Here is a 21,262-nt window from a genome sequence, read left to right on the forward strand (position 1 = left end):
ATAATATATCTTTAACAAATAGCTAGAAGGACAACTTTGTTTCATATTATAATAGTAATAACTATAGAGAATTTTTTGTTACCTTACAACTGTCTAAAAGATTATGTTCTGGCACTTATTAAATTTCTGCAGAGTTAATTACTACCTTACATAAATGCTAACAGCTGATATTCAGCATGATTTTATATAATTCCTCAAGGTAAACTGTGTTTTAGTATGTTATAATTTCTCAGTAAACTGAAACTTTAAAATGCTCTGCATATTAGTTTGAGTGAGGTTCTTTTGTGATAAATATAATTTATAATATTTAGAGGCATGGAATTTGTTCATTATATATTCTCAATTTAGTATTTATGTTTATCCCTCTGAAGGTCGCAATTTTCTTCAATGAAACATACAGTGCAAAGTGTGGGTCCAGTTTCAGTCTTCTACAGGTCGCCAGCCAGTTCACCCAGCACCATTTGTTAAATAAGGAATCTTTTCCCCATTGAATGTTTTTAATTGGCTTGTCAAAGATCAAATAATGCTAAGCAGCTGGGTTATTTTCTTGGTTCTCTATTCTGTTCCAAAGATTGCATTATTGTACACAGCTATGATTTAATAAAAAAAATCTTGAAAAAAACATATAGTGCAGTGACCAAAAAATGTCAGTTTCCTTATTAAAATCACAAGTAAGCATTGTCTGTGCTGAACAGTTATACTGTACAGAAGTGTCTATGTTTAATTAAAATGGAAGAGAGAGGTGATAGAGTTAGGTTACGTAGAAGACATAAAGGAACAAAAAGGATGCTGGCAGAGAATTGTTACAAGGATATCAAAATGTCAGCTCGATGCCTGTAGCTCAAGTGACTAAGGCGCCAGCCACATACACCAGAGCTGGCAGATTGGAATCCAGCCCAGGCCTGCCAAACAACAATGACAACTACAATCAGAAAATGGAAGGGCGTTGTGGCAGGTGCCTGTAGTCCCAGCTATTCAGGAGGCAGAGGCAGAGAATGGCTTAAGCCCAAGAGTTGGAGGTTGATGTGAGCTGTGACGCCACAGCACTCTATCCATTTCTTGAATTTCTTGAAATTATGATTTTCCTGTCCATAGCCCTGTGCCACCAACTGTAATTACATTAAGTTCAATTGCCAAAACCAGTAGCAGCTCTTCAACAATTTAATGCTATCTAACGCTTATCAGATTTTTTCTTCTACCATTTTTACATGTTATAAAGGTCATTTCATGGAATTGATCTAGGTGGGAAAATATTTTCCTCCTTGCAACCATTAGCTCTGTTACTTAGGTTGCCAATTTTTTTTTTTTTTTTTTTTTTGCAGTTTTTGGCTGGGGCTGGGTTTGAACCCACCACTTCTGGTATATGGGGCTGGCGTCCTACTCCTTTGAGCCATAGGCACCGCCCAGGTTGCCATTTTTTGCCATTGAAATAACAAACTCACTGCAACCTTGTCACCTGAGCACTTGTTCATGACTTTATGCTGTCTGTGATTAGGCATAGATTTTACAATGCTGATAGTAGACTGTAGTGAAATGGGTGAACAAAATTCCATCATTATTTAATAACCATAATAAAGCAAAAACAATATTTAACTTCGGTCATATGTGTGTATAAATATAAATACATATCAGGCAGAGTACAAAGACCTATATTAGGTTTTATATTTACCTTAAATATCTGATCTAAATCCACAGATTTTATAACCAATCTTTTGCTCCTTTGTTATTTTATAGTATAATTTTTCCCACTATTATATGTGGTTATGTTCAGATTTTATGGTATAAAATACTGAGAATTGCCTAGCATAAAGCCAGAATAACAAGGATAAATCTGACCTGCATTATCTAGAGACTGCCAAGATGTATTTTTACATTGAGATTTATACCTTCGAAAGGGATCTGTTCAGGCCAAATTCTCCTTTACACGCTCACCAACCTATATGGCTTTTATATCTATTCTTTTATTTTTGTTTTTATTGTTATTAATCATGTTTTACACATGCCATGAGTCATTCCTGGTGAGGTTTCCACAAACACCAATAAAACTTCAGGATGAAGTTCAGTTCAACATTTGGAAATACAATAATAAATTTTGAATAACGGCAGTATTTGTATATTTGAATGTAATATTTATATACATTTGGGAGATGTATATACTAAAATAGTTCATTTTTAACCTGAACTTCAAACTTAACTGTGTGGTGCTTTATATCTCAACTATAATCCAGAGAACAATGGTATTCTCCTGATCAGTGTCAAAATCAATGCTCTCAGGAGTAAATTTAGAAATCTCCCATTTTTTGACCTACCATATGTACTCTTTTTGAGTATGTGATAATTATTTAAAGATGGGGGCCTGAATTAGTGGTGAGGGGGTGGATATCCTATGGGGTGAAAAATGAAAATATTACAAATCTTATCTATGGGGATATGGCTTATATTACCAGTTAAATAATCTGTATATATAGTTACTAAACAATCATACATATATTAGTGATTCATGTTCAAATCCTTTTTTTCTGCTTCTGGACTATGATATGTAAAATGTAGAGACCATTGTTCTGTTAAAATACTAATCTGTTTCCAAGATGACAGCAGAAGCCAAGTGTGATGAACATAGTAATTCATGTTGGTGGTAACTATGAGTTTTTGGTTTGGGCACTAAAGATAAATGTGTTTCTTCAGTAGATTAAATATTTTTAAAAAGCAATTTGACCTTTTGATCAAACATACAAATTTTTCTTTACATGTTCATATATATTAGGTAGTTTTAGAGCAATGTTCCCATATGACCTTCTGTAACACTCAAATGTTTGCACTGAAAACATAAGTCTAGGTAACGAATTTGAACGAATGTAGTTTGCATGTAAAAAAAAAAGCATAAAAAAATAAAAATTATTATTCAATGAAATTTTATAAATTGCTTTCATGTTGAAAGTATCCTGATTAGACTTGGGAAAAATACCTTTTGTATTGAAGATATAAATATAAAGGCATGCGAAGCTATCATTTTATTCACTGAAATCTCCACAAAAGAGTTATGAATATTTTGTTGCAATCTCACAGATGTTAAAAAGTGAAGAAATGTGGTGATGGTTTTATTAAAAATTGAGAGTTTTCTTCCCGAGATGAAGAGAGTTTAAATGAAAGATCTCTGGGGTTAAAAGTAAGTTGGAAGAGAGCTAGCATCATGTTTACTTTAATAAAATTGGTTAATAGGATTTATGGTAAACAAACTAATGCCCCCTCTAACCACAAGGATGTTCACAGACCCTGGGAATATATTATATTATATTATGCAAATATCAGAATTGAGGTTGCATATAGAATGAAGGTTGATAATCACTTGACTTTAAGGTAAAGATGCTATTGTTGATTACTAGTGGGCCCAATGTAATCACAAAGGTCCTGAAATTGGAAACAGGGATCAAGAAGAGAAAGTATCGTAGGGATGTTGTCTCTTAGTCCATTCGTACAATGGATGGCCAATTCTGGAGATAATTAACTCCAAGATCAAAACACTGGAAGATTAATGCCTGGTGATGGCTTGTTTCCTGACTCATAGAAGGTACCTTCTAATCATGTCTTCATATGGTGGAAAGAGAAAAGCAGACTCCTGGGTCCTCTAAAAAAGGAGCACTGATCTTATTCATAGGGGCTCCTTCTTTATAATTACTTCCCAAAACACTTATCAACTAATAGGAACATATTAGTGATGAGTTTTTTTGTTTTTTGTGCATGTGCTTGTTTTGAAACAGTCTTGCTCTGTCCTCAAGACTTAAGAGTACAGTGGCATAATGTCAGTTCACCACAGCCTCCAACACCCAAGCTCAAATGACTCTCCTCCCTTAGCCTTCTATGTAGGTGGGATTGTCAGCACATCCCACTGTGATTTGCTAATTTTTAAATTTTGTTGTAGAGAAAGAGCCTTCAGATGGTGCCTTGGCTGGTCTTGAATTCTCAGCCTCAAGGAAGCCTCCTGCCTTCCCTCCCCAAATGCTGGGATTATAGACATGAGACCCAGCCATTGATAAGGTTTTAACATAAATTTTGAGGGTTTGGAAACTGTAAGACCACAGAAGATGTAATTGTAGAAAGACTCAATTTGACATTATTTGTTCCCCAGGAGTTTGTTTTGGTGTTTCTTTCACCATTAGCATAAAATTGACTTCACCTCAGCTGTATACTATCAAGTCATTTACAGTCTCATCAGCATTTTGTGTGCTGTGTATTAAAGAGGGTAACACAGAGCAGTAAAGCAGTGCTTTTTAAAGAATAAGGACAATCTAGGAGCATACATAGTGGGTGCATTATAAAGATGCAACAGTGTATATGTTGGTTTTTTATGTAAGTTAGTCTTTACCTATCATTGATAGGTCCTTGGAAACTGCAACTTTAAGCAAAATGACATTCTTTATGCCATAGAAATTTGTCACTTATTTATATCAATTCATCTGTGGTAAAATTGTTTTCCTTTTAAAGTACCACATTTTCTTTAAGTCACAGTTTCTTTGAACCTATCAATGACATTAAATGAGGACTTTCTATATATCTGTATATATTCATATAAGCATTTAATTTATATACAGATACAGTATATTTGTTATTTTGTTAAAATAATGATGATGCAGTGTATATGTACGTGTGTGTGTATATGTAAATACATACACTGAGGCAGCATACAGGGTGTACATAAAGTTTGTGTGCAGTTTGAAATAGACACCTAATTTAAACTGCACATGAACTGTATGGCCACCCTGTATATTGAGGCACTATATCAACAATGTATACAGTATATATACTGAGGCATTATATCAATTAATACCTATATAATACTAGAACTGTGTTTTTTTAATACAAATTGTTATTGAATTTTCATTTAAACAAGTGATATAAACATCTGTAATAATGAAGATTTTAAATTTGAAATTGAAAAATAAAAATTGATACATTGTGTCAATTATATTTGATCACTATTTTTACTTGCAGACAATAATATTAAAATGACATATTTTGTGTGATGATATCATACCAAAGTTTTAATTTCCATTGTAATGTATGGAACAGAATTCAAACTTGAATTCTTTAACTGAAAGCTATATTTTGCTACATATACTTCTATATTTCATAATTGAAAACAGCTGGTTTTAAATTTCATAAGTTCCTAACCCAAAATGATATTGAAAAATAATTTTTCTAATTCATGCAATCACATACTAGATACTCGTAGAAATATGAAATTCTTTTTTTAGATCCAAAAATTCCATTAATTAAATCAAATACATTGTGCAAGTGCATACTACATCCAGCATTTCCTGTGCATCTGTATTTTAAATCATTTGTATAAAATAGGAAGAGTTAATCATTTGAAGGGGGAAAAAAACATATGGTGGTGACAATTTTGACTATGAAAGAACACTGATAATGTCTGTTTATGTTTTCAGATACGTAAGTATCTCCTCTTTACTACTACAATGAACTTATTTTTCATTTATGCTACCATTAAAAACTGCTTATTTTTACAAATTGGTATTGGAATCTCAGCCAACTTCTTTCTCTTCCTCTTCTGCATTTTCATACTTCCTCTGGATCACAGGGTGAAACCCACTGACCTGACCATCTGTCACTTGGCCTTCATTCACATAGTGAAGTTCTTCATCGCAGTATTAATGGGGTCTCCAGAACTCTTTGAGTCATTGAACTTTCAGAATGACCTCAAATGTAAGGCGTTTTTCTACCTGAGCAGAGTGATCAAGGATCTCTCTATCTGCACCACCAGCCTCCTGAGCATGCTCCAGGCCATCACTATCAGCCCCAGCACCTCCTGGTTGGCCAGATTTAAACATAAATCCACAGATTACAATATCCATGTTTTATTCTTTTTGTGGTCCCTCACCTTGTCTTTTAACAGTAGCATGATCTTCTACACTGTAGCTACTTCTAATGTGACCCAGACAAATCTACTGAATATAGATAAATACTGCTCACTTTCTCCCATGAGCTCCATCATCAGGGGTCTTCTTTTTACTTTGTCATTAGCAAGGCATGTCTCCTTTGTAGGAGTCATGCTGCTCTCAAGTGCATACATGGCAATTCTTTTGCTCAGGCATGAGAGACGATCCCAACATCTTCATAGCACCAGGCTTCCCTCTAAAGCCTCCCCAGAAAAGAGGGCCACCAAGACCATCCTGCTGCTAGTGAGTTGCTTTGTGGTCATGTACTGGGTAGATTTTATTATCTCATTCTACTCAATCATGTTATGGGCATATGGCCCAGTCATCCGGAATGTCCAGAGTCTTGTGGTCAATACCTATGCCACAGTCAGTCCTTTGGTGCTACTCAGTTCAGACAAAAGAATAATCAACATTCTTCAAAATATACAGGAGAAGTGGCATAAAATAAAAATAATTCTCTGAAGAACAGGTTCTTCTGCCATCATTTAAACTTTCAAGTATGCCATCATTTAAATTTTCAAGTATAAGATAATTTATTTGATGTAATTAACATGTATAAAATTATACTCTTATTATATATCCATTATTTTGAAACCAAGGCTGTTAAAAACTTGGCAGTTTTTAAAGTCCAGTGTCCACCATGATGGTTGTCCCATATGACTTAGAAGTTTATAATCTTTTATTTTGCTTCCCTGAACTTTATATAAGAAAACTTACCTATCTTAAGAAGCTCCAATTGGTAATAAAACTTATCAATGTTTTACCTTATTCATTTATTTCTTACTTCCAAAAAAACTTTACATTACCCTTATTTCATAAAGATATTTTAGCTAGTATCCATTTATAGCAAGAACGATAATTTCTCTCAGCTCTATTTTTCTATTTTCTGTGTTACACAGGCTCTAGAGATTATCCTCTCACCTTCCTTCATAGTCCACAAGAAATTATAATTTGAAATAATTTGGTTTGCACATTTGAAAAATGTTACATTTGGAATAAGTTCGTTGAGTAATTTTCTTTCCTTAGTTAAAGAGGGCAACTTGAACACTTCCCAAAGCCTTGAGGTCCACATGATAATACAGTATCCGAAGGGAAAACTGGCTTCTTGGTTTGGTTACTCCTGTGAAGTCTTCCTTTAATTTATTTGTGCTCCTGGAAGTGCCCATATTTTCTTATTCAATTTGTTATGTACTTTATAAATAATGGTAACTTTTGAGCATTTGTAGATGTCTTCACTAAATGATATTTATGAATATATTTTTGTTCTAAAACATGAAATATAAAGTGGTAATCTCCCACTTTAGTGAATAATATCTGTTTATGGCTAGACTTAACTGTTTTTCTGTACTATTAATTAGTAGTGATAGAATTAATTATGTAAATAGTACCTGTTTATGGCCAGAATTAACTGTTTTTCTGTACCATTAATTATTACTGACAGAATTAATTATGTAAATGTAGGTTCTTTGGTTCCAGTAAAAATGCTTTCTTCTTATCAATATTTGAACTCTGTTAAAGTAATGATGGTTTAAATTTTCGATTTACTCCAATAATTATTTTAAATTATCTTAAAGGAAATGTGCATATGGTTATTTACATATTACTATTGGTTATACTGTAATTGATGGTTTCTAGTCTCATTTCACAGTACTTAGAAAATCTTTTCTCTAGGGTTTAAAAATTATTTTATCCTCTGCTTAGTACTAAAAATTATGTTTATTTATCTACCTTATTAATAAGTCAAACTTTTTAATTAAATTACTTAACATTTTTTGTGTTCATTTATCTGTTACCAGACAGTTGATTTCTATGGTGCTTTTAAGGTCACCCAATATGATTGTAAATATGTCAACCACTCATTTATATAAAACTTTGAGCTATACACTAAACTTATTTTATATGTATATACACACACACATAAATGGATAGGAATTGTGTCAAAATACAAGTATAATCTAAGTATAAATAAATCTGCTTTGTCAGAGTTTTTTCTATTTATACCATTCTTCATTTCCTGTGTCATTTTCTATTTGTTTTTTCTCAAATTTATATTTGCCTGTCTAAATATTGATGAAAAGATAGGTAAACTCAGTTTTCTATTTTGAATACAATTAGAACGTTCCTAAAATTACTTCTGATTATATGTCCCCCTCAAGTAGTAAGTGTGAATCCTAAATACAGGAGGTAAAGTAATCTTCCCCTTCTGACAATAGGAGACCCTGAGACATTGAGGAAACATTTGTCAAAAGTTTTATTTCTTCATATTATTAGTATTTTTTTTTTTTTGAGACAGTCTCAGTCTGTCACCCTGGGTAAAGTGCTGCGACATCAAAGCTTATAGCAAATTCAAACTATTGGGCTTGAGCAGTCCTCTTGCCTCAGCCTCCTGAGTAGCCGGGACTACAGGCACATACCATGATGCTTGGCTAGTTTTTCTATTTTTAGTAGAGATGGGGTCTTGCTCTTGCTCAGCCTGGTCTTAAACTTCTGAGCTCAAGTGGTCCCCCTGCCTCAGCATTCTAAAGTGTTAGGATTACAGTTGTGAGCTACTGCACTTGGCCTCATACTATTATTATTATTTTTTTTGTGTGTGTGTGGTTTTTGGCCGGGGCTGGGTTTGAACCCGCCACCTCCGGCATATGGGACCAGCGCCCTACTCCTTGAGCCACAGGCGCCACCCTATTATTTTTAAAATTTTTATCTCAATTGCATGAAAATCTAGAAACGTGGAATACTATCAATTAGAAATAAATTCCTAGACAATCTAGACAAATTATTACAATAAACTCAAGAAAAATAGATTGTATGAATGGAAAAATAAAAAATAAATATTGAATTCATTTGAAAAATTTCCATACAGAAGAGCCCACACAGAATTCATACAAATGAATTCGCTGAGTAATTTTATCAAATACTTAGTTAAGAATTAACACCAGTTTTTTGCTTAAAAACTGTTATATTCTATATTTCTTCTCACTTCCAAAAATACAGAAGATTTGGAGAAACTTACAATTTTACTCTATGAGCCAGTATTTCCCAGACAATAAAGCCAGGCAAAATCATTACAAGAAAATAAAACTACAGATCATCATCCATTATGAATATAGACATAGAAATCCTCAAAATTAGTAACAAACTAATTGAAACAACATAAAAAAAAATTATTGAATGTTTAATACAGACAGCAGATAGAACAGCCATTCAAGCTGGTGGAGAAAGTCCTTCAGAACACGTTCCAGTTCGGAAGGAAATACTGCAAGGGCTCAGAAGGCTATTTCCTGAAGCACAGTGACTAGGAAGCACTGTCAGGTTGTTACAGTGGGTGGATGTGGACCCCACATTGCAGCCCAGCCAGCTCTCCATCTTGCACTTTTAGACTCTCTGTGATGAAGACATGAACCTCTCTGCATATAATTTCAGAGAATTCAAGCAAAGGAAGAGTAATACTCAGGAAACAAAGAGGAGAGTCACAGACTCTAACTGCCCCTTTGTGGGGGACAGCAGCCTGCCAGGAGTTGACTTGCACAGTGTGGCACTTTTTATGAGAGTACACTTTCATCTTTACAGAATGACAATAAAAATACCAATAACCAGATGTGACTTATTTTCCTTTTACAGTACAGCTTGGTAAAGAAACTAAATATCATCAATTAAGGTAAGAAAGGGGGGGTATCTTACAAATGCAAATGTAGCTTAGTATCCAAAGACCCAAAGATCAATGTAATAGAGCATAATAATATAATAAAATATAAAAAAATATTATTTTGATAACACAGAACAACGTTCAACAAATCATACTCATACATATAAATCCTGAATAAAGTAGGAACAGAAGGGAAAATCATAGGCCTGCTAAAGGGCATATATGAAAAAACTATACTTGATATCATATGTAATGATGAAAATCACAGTTTAGGAATCTTTCCTTGGAAACAAGGTAAGAACATATGTTTTTACCACTTTATTCAACATTATACTGTACGGGTAAAAAATCAGGGATAGAAACTAGCTTAGGGTAATCCCAAGGGGTCCAGAGATAAAAGACTGGGTTTCTCAGACACCCCCAACCTGTGCTACACACAGCACAGGGTTGTAGAAACCTCAGGATATAAACAGATGTTAAACCACATAGGCTGCCCAGAGCTAACATTTTTAAGCCTGTATGATGACAGCTGAGGCTTTGATAACTCTCCATGCTGCACACAGCATTGGTTAGCACTGCTCTGAGAATTCAAACAGAATGTTTAGCAATTAAAAGATTAAGATCCAACTGGGCATGTCTAAGTATATTGGGATTGATAGGGTAAGTCAGGAAAGTTATAGATTACCTTTAAAACATTGTATTCATTTTTACTTTTGTTTAATGATTTTGGGATTACATGACATTCGTTCCCTTCCACTTTCATCCATTACTTCCTAGCTCTTTATTGTCCAGGTAAAGTGGTTTTTTTCTATAATTAACTTTGCTCAATAAAAGATCAGTGAGGTTTTGCCATTCTTTGTGCATGTAAAATTGCTTGGTTCTCTGGGCTTCATCGGTTATTACATTGGCAATAACTGAGTGTGAGTGCTTTCTTTCCACATCGCTGCCTTGCTGATCCTTCCAATGAAGTGGAACAACAACAAGTGGCACCCTCTGAACAGGGAATTCCTCTGAGGACCCTCAGATCCAAACTGACAAGTGGCAGTGAGGATTCCCTCCCAACGCCCAGGAAAAGGAGGAAAAGGCTGTTCAACCCAAGTAAGGGTCAATGGATGCCACAAAACAAGTTCTGGAAACCCACAGTGAGATTGTAAATTTAGGGAAAGGCTCATTAAATTTGTCCTTCCTGTCCACTTTTGGTTTTGTGATTTAGTTTTGTTTGTCTATATTATCCTGGTTGTCCTGTTCCACTTGGAAGAAGAGTGCTAACTGAGAGCCTGTGGCCAAGATATTTCCTGATGTGTCTCAAAGAGCCACTCTGGAAGGTATGTGGTTAGATTGCCTGGCAAACAGGCTTTTCCTGTTTGTCTTTTTACCAGTGGCAGTAACTCCTGTTGTGGGAGTGGTATAGGATAATATTTAGAAATAAACATACCCTACATCAAGCACACAAAGTGAAGTCAGTATTAGTTAAAAACGGCTTGCTGCTAACACAGAGGCTTAAGAAACCTGCCCCCACCCCCCACCATGTATGCACAGAGCTGGCTTTCTTGGGGTTAAAATCCCACAAGCTAAGTCTCTGAAGTTGTCCTCTGTTAAGCCTGGAGTCAAAGGGCATGCCACAGCATGCCACCCCTCCCCAGAGATACGGCCAGAGGGTTGATGTATGTTAAAGACATATTGTCAAAGGTCTATAGGTGTTCTGCCCTGTGGAGAAATACAGTTGGTTACTTCATGCTGGGTAAACTGAGTGAATGCTTGAAGGCACTTTTCCATTAGCTTTGTTCCCCTATGGCTGCTTTCTTCTTTGTGATCTTTATTTGGATACTAGCTCAAGAGATTTGTTAATGTCTAGAAAAGAATGTTAACTGCAGAGGTGATTGTGTTGTTGTGGCAACATGATATTTTTTTACAAGTTAATTTTAGATAGGTAAAACGAGGTAATGGTGAAATTAGTAGATTATAAATAAAGTGTGTACGTGACTAGAAGTGTATAAAATCAGACCCCCACATAAAGAACTTTGCTACACACCATCTTGGGATGTGTAGTTGCACATTTCTTGCCCCCCTTTTCCTAACATTGCAGGAGCGAGCTTCCCCCTGAGGCTGCAAGGCTGTCTCTCTGCAGCACCAGCACTTACACCAACAGAGTGGTCTGAAGCGAGGGGATTATTCTGGCTTGCCCTCACTTAATGTCCTTTTATTTATGTCTTTTTCTTTGTTTCAGTTTCAAAAATTTTGTCACAGGATTTATAGTGGTACCCTTTTGCTCCATTTCATTGCATTTGGGAACTTTGTCATTTTATATAAGAACTTGATTTATAGGATTCTTTTTAAAACTTTTCCCCAGTTAAAACAGTTTTTATATTTCTTGTTTGTTTTTCATATTTGTCCCTTTTTTACTGTTAAACCACAACAACATAGGGAATACCATTACTAAAGAGCAAAAATCCCATAAGCTCCAATTACAAGGCCTATTCCATGCAGTTAGCTGCAAGGTATCAGATCAACAATTGACAGAATTTTTTATTGTAGTCCAACAGCAGTATCCCTGGTATCCTAAGGAGGGAAGGCTATATTTACAATATTGAGAAAGGATGGGGTGATAACTGCAGCAGCAGTCTCTGGGCCCAGTAACTGTTCAATACCTTACCACATGGAATCAACGATGCCTAGCATTATTCCCCATCCAGGCAGCATAGATTCCATGTGGTATGGTATTGAACAGTTACTGGGTCCAGAGAGAGAAATAATTCCCCATCCAGGGGAATAATCCACCAACTAAAGCTCCCCTTGAGAACTTCCCTCGTGATCCCCCTCAATATTCACCCATTAGTACAATAACAGAAAAACCAATGCCAATGTTAAAATCTCCTTCTACCCCAGAACAAAATATACAGCTTCACCCTAAATTTGAAAGTATTCTGGAAAAAGCAAAGGGAAAGCACTGCTCAGGACAATGAATGTATCCAAGCTTTTTCTGTTCAAGCCACCTGGCATGAAAACCTCTCATTTTCAATTTTTAAAGAATTGTACAGATGTACAAAAATTTAATTTTGTAATATTGTTTTTATTTTTTAAACATTTTTGTTATTAATAAAAAATAAGAGAGGCAAAAATAAATTATCCTAAACATACACAGAGTCAGGATCACCAATACCAATGTCACTGTCTTCATTTCCACATCTTGTTCCACTAAAAGGTCTTCAGGAGCAATAACATGCACAGAGCTATCATCTGCAACAATAATAATAACCTCTTTTACAATGGCTTCTGAATGACCTTCCTAAAGCTGATTTACAGTTAACTTTTTTATAAGTAGGAGTACACCCTAAGATAACAATAAAAAGCATAGTATAATAAATAAATAGACCAGTAATTAGTTGTTTAGTCTCAAGTATTACGTACTGTACGTAAATGTATTGTTTTTTGTTTGTTTGGGGGTTTTTTGCAGTTTTTGGCCGGGGCTGGGTTTGAACCCACCACCTCCAGCAAATGGGGCCAGTGCCCTACTCCTTTGAGCTCCAGGTGCCACCCCATAATTGTATTGCTATACTATGCTTTTATTAAAATACCTTTACAGTAGGTTTGTTTATACCAGCATCACCACTAACATAATATATTGTGATACAATGTTATGACAGCTACAACATCACTATGTGATAAGAATTTTTGACCTTATGGGACCACTCTTGTATTTACAACACAAAACTACAAGTTTACAATGTACATCTTACTTAGAGGAAAAAAGCAATAAAGAAGAAAACTAAATCTAGATTTACCTGAACAAAATGAAAAGAATGAATTTTATAAGTAATCTAAAAGAAATTGAAAGGCAAAATGAAATCATGAAAAAAAAATATTAAAGGGCCAGGTGAGTGGCTCATGCCTGTAGTCCTAGCACTCTGGGAGGCCGAGATAGGTACATTGCTTGAGCTCAGGAATTCAAAACCAGCCAGAGCAAGAGTGAGACACCCTCTCTAAAATACAGCTGGGTGTTGTGGTGGGGCCCATAATCCCAGCTACTTGGGAGGCTGAGGCAAGAGAATTACTTGAGCCCAAGAGTTTGGAGTCGTTATGAACTGTGATGCCACAGCACTCTACCGAGGGCAACAAAGTAAAACTGTCTCAAAATATATATATATATATATATATATATATATATATATATATATATAACAGCCTCTGCCTCTGTTTATTGTAATAAACACTAGTCTAGTAGCTGTCAAAGACTGATCTATGATGATGTTTTCATTCATCTATAGAAAAATGAGAATAGGGTGGTGCCTGTGGCTCAGTGAGCAGGGCGCCAGCCCCATATACCAAGGGTGGTGGGTTCAAACCCAGCCCCGGCCAAACTGCAACAAAATAAAATAAAATAAAAAATAGCCGGGCATTGTGGCGGGCGCCTGTAGTCCCAGCTACTCGGGAGGCTGAGGCAAGAGAATCGCCTAAGCCCAGGAGTTGGAGGTTGCTGTGAGTTGTGTGATGCCATGGCACTCTACGGAGGGCAATAAAGTGAACCTCTGTCTCTACAAAAAAGAAAAGAAAAATGAGAATAAATAATGGGTATGGAGGAGCGCATGGAGGTGGCAATTTCGGAGGTAGACCTGGTTATGGAGGAAGAAGAGGAGGATATGGTGGTGGAGGACCTGGATATGGCAACCAGGGTGGGGGCTACAGAGGTGGCTATGACAACTATGGAGGAGGAAATTATGGTAGTGGAAATTACAATGATTTTGGAAATTATAACCAGCAATCTCTAACTATGGTCCAATGAAAAGTGGAAACTTTGGTGGTAGCAGGAACATGGGTGGACCATATGGTGGAGGAAACTATGGTCCAGGAGGCAGTGGAGGAACTGGGGGTTATGGTGGGAGGAGCCGATATTAAGCTTCTTCCAATTTGCCATGGGCTTCACTGTATAAATAGGAGAGGATGAGAGCCCAGAGGTAACAGAACAGCTCCAGGTTATGGAAATAACAATGTTAAGGAAACTCTTATCTCAGTCATCCATAAATATGCAGTGAAATGGCAGAAGACACCAGAGCAGATGCAGAGAGCCATTTTGTGAATGGCTTGGATTATTTAATAACATTACCTTACTGTGGAGGAAGGATTGTAAAAAAATGCCTTTGAGACAGTTTCTTAGATTTTTAATTGTTGTTTCTTTCTAGTGGTCTTTGTAAGAGTGTAGAAGCATTCCTTCTTTGATAATGTTAAATTTGTAAGTTTCAGGTGACATGTGAAAACTTTTTTAAGATTTTTCTCAAAGTTTTGAAAAGCTATTAGCCAGGATCATGGTGTAACAAGACATAACGTTTTCCTTTAAAGATAATTTAAGTGCATGTGTAGAGTTAAGAAGCTGTTTTACAGAGGTGGAGCAAGATGGCAGCCGAGTAACAGCTTCCTTGCATCTGGGCACCGTGAGTCTGGGGATATAGGACTCCAGGCATCTCTGGCTGGTGGGATCTGCCTATCATCACCCCTGAGAGGATACAGGGAGTCAGCGAGAGACTTCTGGACCCCAAGAGGAGGAGTAAAACAGTGGAAAACCGGCAAGTGGTCGCGTGTGTTCAATCCGTCTAAACCCGCCCGCAACTGTAAGTTCAGTAGCAGCGAGACTGCAAACCAGAAAGGCCTTACCTGTGAACTGTTTTGGTGTCTTTGGACTTGGCACTCAGCTGAACTGCCTTGGGGAGAGCCTGAGCGGGAGTGCGGAGAACTTTGGCCTTTGTCTAGGGCCCCAGTCTGAGCCACTGAGCCAGACGGAGCTAATAGTGTTTGGCTCTGGGTCATAGGCAGACATTGTGAGCCATCTGCCCTGGCAAGCTCCACCCTCAGGGTCGCAGAGCTGGAATTGGGTGGGAGCTGGTAACCCAGCGACCAAGTAGCCTAAGGGCGGGGTCTGAGCCGCCTTGCAGCCCTAACCCTCGGGGGCAGAGGGAGACCAGTTTTGGCACACAAGGTAAGTGGATAGCCACTTCAGCAGTGATTCCAGCGACAAGCACTTCCCTGAGAAAGCTTCTGCTCAGTAAGTGAACAAGTTCAAAGTGCCTTTTAAGTGGGCTGAAGAGAGATTTAGGGTGTCTACCTGCTGGAGTTTGAGAAACTAGCAGCCTCCAGTCGTATCAGAACTGTGATTAACATCTCATACCCCAGAAGACCACGTGTTGCCCAGACAATATTCAATAACATATACATACTGCCTTGTTTTTGGTTGTGTTTTTTTTATTTTTTTTTTTTTGGTTTGGTTGTTTTTTTTGTTTATTTTGATGTTGTGGATTGTTGTTTTGTTTTTTAAGTTCAACCTTTTCCATATAGATCCTTTTTCTTTCTCAATTGTTCTAGTTTAATTATAATTTCCCATTGCTGCCTATTTCAATAATTAGAACTTCATTTTTGTTAGTGTTTCTACTGCTATTATTTGGTTTTTCCAGCCAATTTTATCCCATAAAGTTTTCTGTTTGATTGTTTTGGTTTGATTTATACCATTTTTGTCTTTCCTCTCTACTTGCTGGAGGTGGGGTACTGTGTCTGATCAGGTTAGCAAAGAGCTGCTGACCTCAAGGGAACCACCCAACTGGGCACCCCCAGAAGGTGGGGTTTTTTTTTAAGGTTGTATCAAAGTACCCTACTGTACACCTATATTGCTCTGTCTCCCTCTTTCTGTGCCTCTCTTCTTTTTGTCAATATTCCTTTTACCCACCCCCTCTCCTTTCTCTATTTTTCGTTTCTTTTCCTTATCACTCGGTCCTCCTTTCTTTCATCCCTTTTTTGCTCTTCAACCTTCTCACCCTTCTGGTCCTGTAACCCTTAGTCCACAGGCACGAGAACTTAAAGAGCAAGAGGAAGTGAAAGGAAAATTAGGGCAAGGATAGCCTCTCCTCCTGTCTTCCTGGGCAACCAGATGAGGCAGAGCATCTTCTCAGATGGCAACCACCATGGAACAGACCTGGGAGTGAAACACAGGCCCCGTGAGTAAAGGGTTTTCCTGAGACGGTACTGACCTGGGTGGAACACGGGGACTAGAAAATACACCGGCAGAGCTGGGAAACTCCTAGGGTGGGGCTGATCCAGAGAACTGCTCTGCTGAGCCTAAGACGCACCTGACCCTTAGGGGATCACCAGCCTATAGACAAAGGAGGCCAAGAGGCTACAGCCAACAACTGATCGTGCTGCGAATACAAACCCGCAGGACTAAAGACAGGGCCTGAGACACAGGTTCTGGGAACTCAAATCAGCCTCTCCTCTGCAGAGGAATCTGGCAAGGTCAGAAACAAACTCCCACAGGGTTGTTCCCTTCACCCAGCAACATAAACCAAGGGTGGGGCTGGAACTGAGTGAACACCTCCAGCCTCCATCAAGTGCCCGAGGTTGACAGGCCACACCATTCCCCACTGGATAAAGACAGAGAATAGCGGCCTAGTCGAGCAGACATAGACTACCCTGTGACTTAGGCAGGTGCAAACCCCTGGAGTATCTGCTTACTGCAGACAACTGACTGGGTCACAGCCCTGTGCGGCTAGCAGAGACTGGGTGTGACAGAGCTGCAAGGTGGGGAAGGAGGCATCATTCTTCCCAGAATCATCTATTTACTGGTGGCTCTTCCTGACTCCATGCAGCACTGGAGCAAGCCTTTCAGAGCAGCCACCAGACCCCTGTGACCCAGTTCCCAGGGACCTCTTGAACTCTCCCACCCAAGGCAGCTGCTGACTGAGACAATTGACTTGGACCTTTTGAACTGAGTCACTCACCTGGGGACTATCCAGGTGGTGCCCTGGGTGTGTGGTTGTAGGAAGGTTTGATTTTACTTTTCCATTTGTTGCCTGTGGTGGGTGGCGTGACTTAATTGCTGGTATTTCTCCACAGCTGAGACTTCAACCCAGAGTAACTGTTTCACTAGGGTCACATAGAAACCAGCTGAAAACAAGTCAGAACCACTTAGCCCCTCTACACAGAACAGGGCCCCAGTTTCTCAGGCCACAGCACTGTACGGGTCCTCGACAAAACCCCAGAGGAAAATCAAAGGGAGTAAAACAATCATGGGGTGGAAAGAGCGGAAAAACTCTGGTAACATGAATAACCAGAATAGATCAACCCCCAAGGAAAGATACGGCAGATGTAATTGAAGATCCCATTCACAAACAACTGGCTGAGGTGTCAGAAATCGAATTCAGAATCTGGATGGAAAACAAGATTAACAAAATGGAATTAGGAATTCGTGGAGAAATTCAAAAGCTGTCTCAAGAATTTAACGAATTTAAAGACAAAACCACGAAAGACTTAGACACACTGAAACAAGAATTTGCAGCCCTCAAAGATATGAAAAATACAGTGGAATCCCTTAGTAACAGAATGGACCAAGCAGAAGAAAGGATCTCCGACATCGAAGATAAAGCATTTGAACGCTCCCAAACTCTCAAAGAGGAAGAGAAACGGAGAGCAAAAATGGATTGCTCACTCAGAGAGCTCTGGGATAACTCGAAGAAGGCAAATATCCGTCTCATAGGAATTCCTGAAACAGATGAAGTGGCCTCACTGGGCGCAGAGGCCCTTCTGCATGAAATTATGAAAGAGAATTTTCCAGACATGCCTAGAGAACCTGAAATTCAGATAGCAGATAGCTTCAGAACCCCAGCACAACTCAACCCCAATAAGAAATCCCCCAGGCATATCATAATTAACTTCACTAAAGTTAATATGAAGGAGAAAATTCTCAAAGCTGCCAGGAGAAAGAAATCTATTACCTTCAAAGGGAAGAACATTAGAATGACTGCAGATCTCTCTGCTGAAACTTTTCAAGCCAGAAGAGGGTGGTCATCAACGTTTAATCTCCTCAAGCAAAATAACTTTCAACCCCGGATCTTGTACCCAGCTAAACTGAGTTTCATTTACGACGAAGAAATTAAATACTTTAATGACATACATACGCTAAAGAAATTTGCCATAACTAAACCAGCTCTTCAGGATATTCTCAGACCTATCCTCCATAATAACCAACCCAATCCTCTACTACAAAAGTAAACTCACTCAGAAACTTCTGATCAAACTCTAACTTCCACAATGGCAAAAGGATTAAAAATGCCCACTGGACTTACAAAAAACTCAATACCCCAAATTTCGCCAAACTTATCAATGCTCTCCATTAATGTGAATGGCTTAAACTGCCCTCTAAAGAGACATAGGTTAGCTGACTGGATACAAAAACTCAGGCCAGACATTTGTTGCATACAAGAGTCACATCTTAACTTAAAAGACAAATACAGACTCAGGGTGAAAGGATGGTCATCCATATTTCAGGCAAATGGTATCCAGAAAAAAGCAGGAGTTGCAATTTTATTTGCGGACACAATAGGCTTTAAACCAACAAAAGTAAGGAAGGACAAAAATGGTCACTTCATATTTGTTAAGGGTAAGACTCAATGTGATGAGATTTCAATTATTAATATCTATGCACCCAACCAGAATGCACCTCAATTTATAAGAGAAACTCTAACAGACATGAGCAACTTGATTTCCTCCAACTCTATAATAGTCAGAGATTTTAACACTCCTTTGGCAGTGCTGGATCGATCCTCCAACAAAAAGATGAGTAAAGAAATTCTAGATTTAAATCTAACCATCCAGCATTTAGATTTAGCTGACATCTACAGAACATTTCATCCCAACAAAACTGAATACACATACTTCTCATCAGCCCACGGAACTTACTCCAGAATCGATCACATCTTAGGTCACAAGTCTAACCTCAGCAAATTTAAAGGAATAGAAATTATTCCATGCATCTTCTCTGACCATCATGGAATAAAACTTGAGATGAGTAACAACAGGAATCTGCATACACATACAAAAACATGGAAGTTAAATAACCTTATGCTGAATGATAGCTGGGTCAGAGATGAGATCAAGAAGGAAATTGCCAAATTTCTGGAACAAAACGACAATGAAGACATGAACTATCAGAACCTCTGGGACACACCAAAGGCAGTTCTACAAGGGAAATTTATAGCACTGCAAGCCTTCCTCAGGAGAACAGAAAAAGAGGAAGTAAGCAACTTAATGGGACATCTCAAGAGACTGGAAATGGAAGAACAATCCAACCCCAAATCCAGTAAAAGAAAATAAATAACCAAGATCAGAGCAGAACTAAATGAAATTGAAAACAAAAGAATAATACAACAGATCAATAAATCAAAAAGCTGGTTTTTTGAAAAGGTCAACAAAATAGATAAACCTTTGGCCAACCTAATCAGGAAAAAAAGAGTAAAATCTCTAATCTCATCAATCAGAAATAACAAACATGAAATAACAACAGACTCCTCAGAAATCCAAAAAATCCTTAATGAATATTACAAGAAACTATACTCTCAGAAATACGAAAATCTGAAGGAAATCAACCGTTACTTGGAAACACGTCACCTTCCAAGATTTAATCAAAAACAAGTGGAAATGTTGAACAGGCCCATATCAAGTTCAGAAATATCATCAACCATACAAAATCTCCCCAAAAAGAAAAGCCCGGTACCAGATGGTTTCATGTCAGAATTCTACCAAACCTTTAAAGAGGAACTAGTACCTATACAACTCAACCTGTTCCAAAAGGTAGAAAAAGAAGGAAGACTACCCAACACATTCTATGAAGCAAACATCACCTTGATCCCCAAACCAGGAAAAGACCCAACAAGAAAAGAAAATTATAGACCAATATTACTAATGAATATAGATGCAAAAATATTCAACAAGATTCTAACAAACAGAATCCAGCAACATATCAAACAAATCATACATCATGACCAAGTCGGTTTTATCCCAGGGTCTCAAGGCTGGTTCAATATACGTAAATCTATAAATGTAATCCAGCACATAAACAAATTAAAAAACAAAGACCATATGATTCTCTCAATCGATGCAGAAAAAGCTTTTGATAACATCCAACATCCATTCATGATTAGAATACTTAAGAAAATTGGTATAGAAGGGACATTTTTTAAACTGATAGAGGCCATCTACAGCAAACCCACAGCCAATATCATATTGAATGGAGTTAAATTGGAATCATTTCCACTTAGATCTGGAACCAGACAAGGCTTCCCATTGTCTCCATTCCTCTTTAACATTGTAATGGAAGTTTTAGCCATTGCCATTAGGGAAGAAAAGGCGATCAAGGGTATCCACATAGGGTCAGAAGAGATAAACTTTCACTCTTCACAGATGATATGATTGTATATCTGGAAAATACTAGGGACTCTACTACAAAACTCTTAGAAGTGATTAAGGAATACAGCAGTGTCTCAGGTTACAAAATCAACATTCATAAATCGGTAGCCTTTATATATACCAACAATAGTCAAGTTGAAAAAACAATCAAGGATTCTATCCCATTCACAGTAGTGCCAAAGAAGATGAAATACTTGGGAGTTTATCTAACAAAGGACGTGAAAGATCTATATAAAGAGAACTATGAAACTCTAAGAAAGGAGATAGCTGAGAATGTTAACAAATGGAAAAATATACCATGCTCATGGTTGGGAAGAATCAACATTGTTAAAATGTCCATACTACCCAAAGCAATATATAATTTCAACACAATACCCATTAAAGCTCCACTGTCATACTTTAAAGATCTTGAAAAAATAATTCTTCGTTTTATGTGGAATCAGAA

General features: G+C 37.5%; 1 protein-coding gene across 1 annotated transcript; it reads left to right on the plus strand.

Moving 5' to 3' along the window:
* The first annotated feature begins 5,474 nt into the window (after positions 1-5,474).
* LOC128572516 (putative vomeronasal receptor-like protein 4) lies at positions 5,475-6,416 on the plus strand. Its single transcript, XM_053572554.1, has one exon. The coding sequence runs from the start codon at positions 5,475-5,477 to the stop codon at positions 6,414-6,416; it is 942 nt and encodes a 313-aa protein (XP_053428529.1).
* The last annotated feature ends 14,846 nt before the right edge of the window (positions 6,417-21,262 follow it).

This window comes from Nycticebus coucang, chromosome 20 (genome assembly GCF_027406575.1).
Source record: "Nycticebus coucang isolate mNycCou1 chromosome 20, mNycCou1.pri, whole genome shotgun sequence".
Taxonomy (NCBI): Eukaryota; Metazoa; Chordata; class Mammalia; order Primates; family Lorisidae; genus Nycticebus; species Nycticebus coucang.

Bases quoted from the DNA above. Each gene is read 5' to 3' on its own strand.
- LOC128572516 (XM_053572554.1), top strand. From the start codon at position 5,475: ATGAACTTATTTTTCATTTATGCTACCATTAAAAACTGCTTATTTTTA.